Source organism: Ovis canadensis, chromosome 5, assembly GCF_042477335.2.
Source record: "Ovis canadensis isolate MfBH-ARS-UI-01 breed Bighorn chromosome 5, ARS-UI_OviCan_v2, whole genome shotgun sequence".
Lineage (NCBI taxonomy): Eukaryota > Metazoa > Chordata > Mammalia > Artiodactyla > Bovidae > Ovis > Ovis canadensis.
Genome location: NC_091249.1, coordinates 17,837,895 through 17,848,631, shown reverse-complemented (window position 1 = coordinate 17,848,631; position 10,737 = coordinate 17,837,895). Strand labels below are relative to the sequence as shown.

At 41.9% G+C, this 10,737-nt stretch overlaps 1 protein-coding gene across 1 annotated transcript in view; it reads left to right on the top strand.

Moving 5' to 3' along the window:
- Positions 1–5,972: 5,972 nt before the first annotated feature.
- The window catches only part of PRSS38 (serine protease 38), a 36,773-nt gene continuing 32,008 nt past the window's right edge, over positions 5,973–10,737 (top strand). Inside the window, exons 1-3 of the mRNA XM_069590289.1 lie at positions 5,973–6,132; positions 6,338–6,500; positions 7,050–7,321. Of these exons, the coding sequence (XP_069446390.1) occupies positions 5,973–6,132; positions 6,338–6,500; positions 7,050–7,321 (595 nt within the window). The remainder of the gene's footprint in view (positions 6,133–6,337; positions 6,501–7,049; positions 7,322–10,737) is intronic.

Below are 10,737 nucleotides of genomic sequence, written 5' to 3'. Positions count from 1 at the left end.
AAGAGATGGGAATACCAGACCGCCTGACCTACCTCTTGAGAAACCTATATGCAGGTCAGGAAGCAACAGTTCAAACTGGACATGGAACAACAGACTAGTTCCAAATATGAAAAGGAGTACATCAAGGCTGTATATTGTCACCCTGCTTATTTAACTTCTATGCAGACTATATTTTGAGAAACGCTGGGCTGGATGAAGCACAAGATGGAATCAAGACTGCTGGGAAAAATATCAATAACCTCAGATATGCAGATGACACCACTCTTATGGCAGAAAGTGAAGAAGAACTAAAGAGCCTCTTGATGAAAGTGAAAGAGGAGAGTGAAAAAGTTGGCTTAAAGCTCAACATTCAGAAAACTAAGATCATAGCATCTGGTCCCATCACTTCACGGCAAATAGATGGGGAAACAGTGGAAACAGTTTGCAGATGGTGATTGCAGCCGTGAAATTAAAAGATGCTTACTCCTTGGAAGGAAAGTTATGACCAACCTAGACAGCATATTCAAAAGCAGATACATTACTTTGTCGACAAAGGTCCATCTAGTCAAGGCTATGGTTTTTCCAGTGGTCATGTATGGATGTGAGAGTTGGACTATAAAGAAAGTTGAGTGCTGAAGAGTTGATGCTTTTGAACTGTGGTGTTGGAGAAGACTCTTGAGAGTCCGTTGGACTGCAAGGAGATCCAACCAGTCCATCCTAAAGGAAATCAGTCCTGGGTGTTCATTGGAAGGACTGATGTTGAAGCTGAAATTCCAATATTTTGGCCACCTGATGCGAAGAGTTGACTCATTGGAAAAGACTCTGATGCTGGGAGGGATGAGGGGCAGGAGGAGAAGGGGACAACCGAGGATGAGATGGTTGGATGGCATCACTGACTCAATGGACATGAGTTTGGGTAAACTCCAGGAGTTGATGATGGACAGGAAGGCCTGGCATGCTGCGATTCATGAGATTGCAAAGAGTCAGATACAACTGAGCAACTGAACTGAACTGACTGAAGAAAACATAGGAATAAATCTTTATGACCTTAGTTTAAGCAATGGTTTCTTAGCTATGACACAAAAAGCACAAATGGCAAAAGAAAACACAGAAGTTGGACTTCTTTAAAATTAAAATCTTAGTGTGTCATAAAGCACGTTCAAGACAGTGAAAACACAGTCCACCTACCGTGAGAAGATATTTGCAAACCATATATCTGATGAGATGTATCAATAATTTATAAAGCACTCTTACAACTAAATAAAAAAAAAGTATCACTGTGAAACTATCACAAACTGAAAGAATATTCAGTAAAGTAGAATACAAAACCCAATAGCCTGCCTATGTAAAATAATAACATTAAGGAATTTCTGGGTTCTCCAGTGGTTAGGACTAGGCACTTTCACTGACGAAGCCTGGGTTCAATACCTGGTCAGGAAGCTAAGATCCCACAGGCTGTGCAGCAGAGCCAAACAAATAAAATAAAATAAAAATATGTTAGAAGATACCAATATCAGGAACAAAGATGCGTGATTACTATGGGCATTGAAAGAATAATAAGGAAATATTTACTAACTTTATAGCCATAAATTCAATAATTCAAGTGTAACGGACAGCTTCCTTAGAAGATAAAAAGTACCGAAACTCATTCAAGAAGAAACAAACCACTGGAATAGTCCTACATGTATTACAGAAATTGAATTCATAGTTAAAAACCCTTCAGAAAAGAAAATTCTAGATTCAGTGATTTTACTAGCCATCACATGGATAAATCTCGAATGCATTATGCTAAGTAGAGGAAGTCAGACTTAAAAGACTACATATATGATATTCTAGAAAAGGCCAAACTATGTGGATGGAAAAGTAGCTTAGTGGTTTAAAGGGGCTGGGGGGAAAAGGAAGGCTTGACAATAAAGGTGCACAGGGAAACTGGTGGTAGGGTTGAGGGGTACAAAGGAATTCTATAACTTGGTGGTGGTAACAGGATTGTATTTATTTGTCAAGACTTGCATGATTGGATACAATTACTATTTGTATATTATATCTTAATCAAAAAGGTTTTGACAAGTGGATGGCAGATCTATACATAGTAATTTACCTTAAAAAATTGAGTGGGCTATGAAGAAAGGCAAAAACATAATGATCTATAATACAGAATTTTCAAAAAGAAACAGTGTGTCTAGATCTGACTAGGAAGGAAAGAATATTGGAGGGAAAGCTGTTTTAGACAGTTATATCCCTAAATCTCCCTATTCCATATCTCTAGGCTAATATACCTTACTGACTATTGCAAAAATCTGAAGTTTTGTTTTCTGCTGGGAGTAAAACAAGTAATTCACATTGAGGAGTCTCAGGGCAGTTCAGGGCCCTTAGATGCCAAAATTGGAGGATTAGGAGATGGCTTACTTAATGAAGAGTATGCTACCTTTGACCTGAGTTGCCAGAACCCTGAAGTAAGACTCCCATCATTTAAGAAGGAGTTTGGGGTCCTCTGGAGAAGCTGACAAGCCCAAGAAAGATGTCCTAAAGATACTGACATCAGCATCTCTCCCATGACTCATCCAGTTCTCTCCCTAGCAAGTTCAAAGTAAACAAGCTAGGTCCACATCCCAGAGTTTCCAATCATTTTTTATTCCAACACTCATAATTTCAAATAGAAGACCAGACATCCAAGGAAAGTCTCTAAACACAGAAAATAAGCATCAAATCAATCAAGTTGAAAACAGCAATTTGTAGGAAACAAACTCAGCTGGGAGAAGAAAACAAAAGTCATTAAGGATTTCGAGTTCTTTAAAGTTTAGAAAAAATGAATACATTTCACTTTATTCCTCTCAGTGACCACAATGCCACAAGCCACTTACCATTAGATTCTGAAAGGTGGACAAAAGGAGGCAAATTAGCTAGGGACCTCAGGACTCAAATAACAACCCAGTGGGGAGTTTCCTGGGGTTTTCTTTCCTCCCATGCATCCAACTTGAGGTTAGGGAAGTCTGAAATCTGGAAATACCAACCTGAAAATCACACACATACACATACCTTAAGAAAAGCTGAAGGTCCAGAAAAGTTTTGCCTACCATGACAAAACCCTTTTCATCGCCCTGTTCTTGTGGCAAACATGAGGAGAGCTTCAATTCCCAAACAGGCATTGCAGACACTGAATTCACTGGTAGGAGGCTATGTTCCAACCTCTTTTTCCTTTAGTAAGGTGGTCCTCATGAAGCCTGTGAGCCAAGATATCTCATACTCAGCATTATTGACATTTGGGGCTGGGAAAGCCTTTGCTCTGGAAGGATATACTGTGCACTATAGGATATACAGCAGTATCCCTGTATAACCCACCAGATGCCAACAGCACACTCCCCAAATTCCTATAATCAAAAATATATACAGATATTACCAAATGTGCTCTTGGAACATCACCCCTGATTGAGAACCAATGCTCTCTGACTTCACAACCCCTTGCAGGAAGGATAGGACATGCAAGTCAGACACATTGTAGAGCCTGTCTTCTCTCCTCACCTGCAGTAGGAGGTAATACCCTTCCCATCTCAAGCCAGCACTGAGAAGACTATGAGGTGGGATCCCATCATCTTGGAAGCATGCGAGTGGACAAACAAGAATAGTCCTGCAGAGACTTGATAAACTGCTGTTGGAACCACAGTTCACCAGAGTGAGCCAGGAAGTGCATTCTGTACCTAAACAGATTTTCAATCTGCTAAAATAGAAGATTTAAGTGGAAACCAGCGTCTCAAGAGTAATACTCAAAATGCATAGGACACAGTCCAAAATTATTTGTCACACTATTGAAGTCACTCAGTTGTGTCCGACTCTCTGCGACCCCATGGACTGTAGCCCACAGGGCTCCTCTCTCCATTGGATTTTCCAAGCAAGAGTACTGGAGTGGGTTGCCATTTCCTTCTCCAGGGGATCTCCCAACCCAGGGATTGAACCCAGTTCTCCCTCATTGTAGGCAGACACTTTACCATCCATGCCACCAGGGAAGCCCTTGTCACACTAAGCCTTTGTCATACTAAGCCTTTGTCACACTAAGAACTAGTAAACTCTCAATTCCAATAAGAAAAGACTATTAGCCAGTCAGAATGGCTGCTATCCAAAAGTCTTCAAACAATAAATGCTGGAGAGGGTGTGGAGAAAAGGGAACCCTCTTACACTGTTGGTGGGAATGCAAACTAGTACAGCCGCTATGGAGAACAGTGTGGAGATTCCTTAAAAAAACTGGAAATAGAACTGCCATATGATTCAGCAATCCTACTGCTGGGCATACACACCAAGGAAACCAGAATTGAAAGAGACACGTGTACCCCAATGTTCATCGCAGCACTGTTTATAATAGCCAGGACATGGAAGCAACCTAGATGTCCATCAGCAGACGAATGGATAAGAAAGCTGTGGTACATATACACAATGGAATATTACTCAGCCATTAAAAAGAATATATTTGAATCAGTTCTAATGAGGTGGATGAAAATGGAGCCTATTATACAGAGTGAAGTAAGTCAGAAAGAAAAACAATATGGTATACTAATGCATATATATGGAATTTAGAAAGATGGTAATGATAACCCTATATGCATGACAGCAAAAGAGACACAGATGTAAAGAACTGTCTTTTGGACTCTGGGAGAAGGCAAGGGTGGGATGATTTGAGAGAATAGCATTGAAACATGTATATTATTATATGTGAAACAGATCGTCAGTCCAGGTTCGATGCATGAGACAGGGTGCTCAGGGCTGGTGCACTGGGATGACCCAGGGGGATGGGATGGGAAGGGAGGTGGGAGGGGGGGGTCAGGATGGGGAACACATGTACACCCGTGGCTGATTCATGTCAACATATGGCAAAAACCACTACAATATTGTAAAGTAATTAGCTTCCAATTAAAATAAATTAATTAAAAAAAGAAAAGACTATTAATGAGCACCAACATCAAGCTCACATAGCTATTGAATTACTGGGCAAGGAGCAGCCATTATAAAAGTTCTCCATTGAACAATTATGAACACACTTGAAACATATTAAAGAACAAGAAACATTGAAAAAATAGAAATTTCTGGCAATATATATAAAGACAAGGGGTTAATATCAAGAAATAGAGTGTACAGAGATTTCCCAATACCGCCTATGCTGATACATGCATTGACTCCCCATTAACAACTTCTGTACCTTCTGTCTACTTTTGCTGCAAACGTAAAACTGCTATAAAAAATAAAATCTATGTTAAAAAAAAAGAAATATAAGAAACAGAGCAGAGGTTGGCAAACTACCTACTTCTGTACATCTAAACTAATGTACATTTGTACATTCTTAACTAAGAACAGTTTGTACATTTTTATTGCTTGGGGTTAAAACAAGAAAATATTTTATGAGATGCAAAAATTAAATAAAATTCCAATTTCATTCTCTGTAAATGCAGTTTGTTGGAACATAGTCCTATTCATTTGTTTATGTATTGTCACAACAACAGAGTTCTGAGGTTTCCAGAGAGGGGGCTTAAGTACTATAGTGCATTTTTCCAACCCCTTTTCCCCCAACATCTGTATAACTTGCTTTATTCAAAGGTACATTTGCAAATATGATCAAAAAGAGGTGTGAAAAGTGCTTGTACATCTCTGAAATGCTGCAACTGAGAAGTGACCAAATCTAAGCTTGCTGGCTGGATGTTGGGAGACTCAGGAGGAAACTACAGCCAGGCAGCTAAGGAGGGAGAGAGACCACCACCGTCCAGGGAGCAAGACCACCCAGAGTCTAACTGAGCACCCTCCAGGGAGTGAAACCACAGAGAGCCAGCCATGGTGAGGATGGGGGAGGTGGGGGGTGGAGGGGGGCCCACTGAGAGCTGGCTCCTGGCTGAGGAGCGAGACAGCTGGTTGTGCTGCGGCGCCTTTGTACTATCGTGTGCCTGGACACTGTCGCATGTTTATGGCGTCACAGGTTGTGCGCTCCAGCCCTGACGTCCTTGAGACACGCCCACATGGCTGCAGCACTGACTGGCTCTCGCACTGGGCCTGGAGAGTCCTGGCCCACGACCCCGAGCCTCCTCCTGCTCCTGTTTTTCCTGCCTCCCACCCAGGTTGCAGCCACAGCCCACAGGCACCCTGCCAGTGAGGAGGTCGCCTTTAGCCGTGATGTGGGTAGGACCCCTCCAAGCCCAGGTTGGCGGTGGTCCTGGCGGTGAATCCAGTGAATCCTGGGCTTCTGACTCCCCAGGGTGGAGACCCAGCCTTGCGCGGTCCTTTCCTTTTTCCACGCCTCCCACTCTCCCTCCCTTCACTTTGCACGTGGCCAGGCCCACCCTGGTGCCGCTGCTACTCACACCGTTTTTCATTCTTCCTTCAGCCTGTGGCCAGCGTCATGTGCAAGGGAAGATACTGGGAGGCGTGGATGCCCTTGAGACAAAGTGGCCCTGGCAGGCCAGTGTACACTATGCAGGTTTCCATATCTGTGGGGGGTCCATCGTTGATGAGTACTGGATCCTGTCGGCTGCACACTGCTTTGACAGGTGAGTGGGCGGTGATGGATACCCTTCCCATGGAGGCCTAGGGCTGCAGGAGGAACCACATGGACCACATAGGACTGGGACTTCTTGGAGTTGGGGAGAGAGTGGGACCCAGCACACAGCTTCATTCACTACAGCTTCTTGCACAGGACTGAGGACTCCTTTAGGGCCGTCAGCTCTTCCAGATAGGTGTGGAACAAAATAATAGGATGAGAGGTGAGGTGAGGAGTCACATCTTAGGATGATAAGATGAGAGGTGATGAAAGACTTATCCTCATCGGCAACTCACTGTACATCTGACAAGCTCACCATCCAGCAGATACTGGTGAGTCCTTGAATCCTCCACGTACTCAGGTCAGGACTTCTTTGGGGGCAATTCTGCCAGTCAGGTCCCTACTGTGCTGGAACGACTCACTTCCCACATTCTGGCTGAGAGCTTGGATACCCAGGCCCCCATGTTCCAGGACTCCTTGGGCCTGTGAGCTCATGGAAGCTCCTCTTCCCATGTGTCAGGTGCTTGAACCACTGTACTTTTGTTCTCTGTCTCTACAGGAATAAGAACATTAAGGCATTTGATATCTATGTGGGTCTTGTGGACCTCAAGGTTGCAGGCAATCACACACAGTGGTTTGAGGTGAATAGGGTGATCATACACCCCACATATGGATTGTATCACCCTATTGGAGGTGACATCGCTCTGGTGCAGCTGAAAACCCGCATTGTTTTTTCCGACTCTGTGCTTCCCATCTGTATTGCACCCCCAGACTTGACTCTTTCAAACCTTTCTTGCTGGGCTACAGGATGGGGATACATCTCTCGACAAGGTAAGAAACAAAGTGCAGGGTGGATCCCTTTATTGGAGCTTGTGGAAGGGATGATGGCTTTATGACATTACTGGAGAGAACACGTTCTGTCCATTAAGGGGCTGCAAATATCTGAGGACTGGAATCTTTATGCATCAATCACTATATGTTTCTCTGTCAATGTGGAGTTGTACTTTATTCCTGGCTGGCTTTGTTGTATACAGAGAAGTAGTTACATCTACTTTGAGTGTGAAACTAATATTTTGTATACCAAGAGCACAAATTTCCAGCATAGTTGTTCTTAAAATTTTAAGTTCAATTTATAATCTTTTTTAACCTATGAAAAAACATATTAGTTATTCTAGTTATCTATAAAGACCTTGTACTTGCTTTCTAGGTTTAAATCTTTGTATTTTAGGATTTCTATGGTTATATAAAAGATTATTTTTATTTATTTTTAATTTTTATTAATTTTTTTATTTTATTATTTTTTAATATAAATTCCTTTATTTTAATTGGAGGTTAATTACTTTACAATATCATATTGGTTTTGCCATACATCATGAATCCGCCACAGGTATACACGTGTTCCCCATCCTGAACCCCCTTCCCTCCTCCCTCCCCGTACCATCTCTCTGGGTCATCTCAGTGCACCAGCCCCAAGCATCTTGTATCATGCATCGAACCTAGACTGGTGAGTCATTTCATATATGATATTACACATGTTTCAATGCCATTCTCCCAAATCATCCACCCTCTCCCTCTCCCACAGAGTCTAAAAGACTGTTCTATACATCTGTGTCTCTTTTGCTGTCTCGCATACAGGGTTATCGTTACCATCTTTCTAAATTCCATATATATGTGTTAGTATACTGTATTGGTGTTTTTCTTTCTGACTTACTTCACTCCGTATAATAGGCTCCAGTTTCATCCACCTCATTAGAACTGATTCAAATGTATTCTTTTTAATGGCTGAGTAATACTCCATTGTGTATATGTACCACAGCTTTCTTATCCATTCATCTGCTGATGGACATGTAGGTTGCTTCCATGTCCTGGCTCTTATAAACAGTGCTGTGATGATTGCATTTGCTAATCAGACATAGCTGTTGATTTCTGTGTATTGATAATATTTCCACCCACCATATAGGACTAATTTTTAATAGTTTGTCAGTTGATTATTTAGTTGTTCTAGATTTTTAAATATATTTTCTTCAGATAAAGCTTGTTTCATCACTTCCTTTTCTATATCTTATCCTTAATTAATTTTTCTTATCTTATTGCAATGACTAGAACCTCTAGTAGAAATGTTGCTAGGTCTCTTTTTCTTGTTTTTTATTTTAATTGAAATGCTTCTAATAGCTTACTATTGCATCTGTGACTTGATTTGGAGATTTGAAATTGATATCTTATATCAGTTTAAGAAAGTTTAACATCTGCTTTACTTAATTAAAAAAACTCTCATTGAAGTTAAACTGATATAAATTCAAATTAGAATGTTAAAACTTTAGAATGTTAAATGTAATCCCCATGGTAAACATGAAAGGAAATTAAGAGGGAATTTAAATATTTCACTACAAAAAATCAACTAAATGATAAGAAGACAAGAATGCAAGAAAATGAGGCAAGGGGGAAGCTATAAGGCGTGTAGAAAGTAAGTAGTAAAATGACAGAAGTAAGTTGCTCCTTACCAATAATTACTTTGAATGTAAATGGTTGAACTCTCAAATCAAAAGACAGAAACTGGAATTAGGGAGATAAAGCCAAGATGGCAGAGTACACCTCCTCTCACTGGAACACATAAATTACAGTCATTGATAAAACAAATATTGATGAGAAAGACTGGAATCCACCAGAGAATATTTTCTACAACTAAAGATGGGAACCATAAAGAGATGGGTAGGAAGGGCAAAATCATAGTATAGTCAAGACCTATACGCTTGGGTGGATGACCCACAAATAGGAGGATAATTACAAACATGGAGCTTCTCCCCAAGGAATAAAGGGTCTGAACCTCACATTGGGCTCCCCGGTCCTGGGGTCCTATACCAGGAATATTTGGTTTTGGAGGCCAACAGGCCTTACTTTTGGGATACCCAGAAAGCTGTGAGAAATAAAGACTCCACTCTTCAAAGGCACATATAAAATCTCACATGCTCCAGGACCTAGAGCAGAGTAGTAATTTGAAAAGAGCCTGGGTCAGATCCACCTGCTTATCTTGGAGAGTCTCCCCGAGAGGTAGGAAGCAACTGGAGCTCATCCCGCAGACATAGACACTGGTGGCACCATTTAGAGAGGACTTCCCTGGTGGCTCAGATGGTAAAGTGTCTGCCTATAATGCGGGAGACATGGGTTCGATCCCTGGTTTGGGAAGATCTCCTGGAGAAGGAAATGGCAACCCACTCCAGTACTCTTGCCTGGAAAATCCCATGGACAGAGGAGCCTGGTAGGCTACAGTCCATGGTGTTGCAAAGAGTTGGACACGACCATTTAGGGGAGCTCATTCTATCACATGGACACTGGTGTTGACAAGCACTATTTTAAAATCCTCTGTCTAGTTTACTGGGCTTCCCCAGTGTAAAGGACAGAGAAGGCAATGGCATCCCACTCCAGTACTCTTGCCTGGAAAATCCCGTGGATGGAGGAGCCTGGTAGGCTGCAGTCCATGGGGTTGCTAAGAGTCGGACACAACTGTGTGACTTCACTTTCACTTTTCACTTTTATGCATTGGAGAAGGAAATGGCAACCCACTCCAGTGTTCTTGCCTGGAGAATCCCAGGGATGGGGGAGCCTGGTGGGCTGCCATCTATGGGGTCGCACAGAGTTGGACACGACTGAAGCGACTTAGCAGCATCAGCAGCAGTGTAAAGGATCTGCCTGCAATGCAGGAGACCCAGGTTCAATCCCTAGGTCAGGAAGATCCCCTGGGGAAAAGAATGATTACCAACTCCAGTACTCTTGCCTGGAGAATTCCATGGAGAGAGTAGCCTGATGGGCTACAGTCTGTGGGACTGCAAAGAGTAGGACACGACTCAGTTCACCACTGACCCACCTGGGAAGCCCACATTACATCCCTGGTACTTATTTATCTTGTAACTGCTGGAAGTTTATAACCTTTGACCACCTTCAACCAATTCCGTCCTCAACACTCCCCTGCCACTGGTAATCACAAAACTAATCTCTTTTTCTATAAGTTTGTCTTTGAAGTCTAATTGATATGTTAGTTCCAGTTACACGACATAGTGATTTGGTATTTCTCTACAGCTCAAAATTATCACCATAATAAGTCTAATTACAACATGTCACCATACAAATATATTACATAATTTTTTATTTTATTCCACACACTGTACATTTCATACCTGTGACTCATTTATTTTACAACTGGAGGTTTGTACCTCTTAATCTTCCTCACCCATTTCTTTCCTTACCCCAGC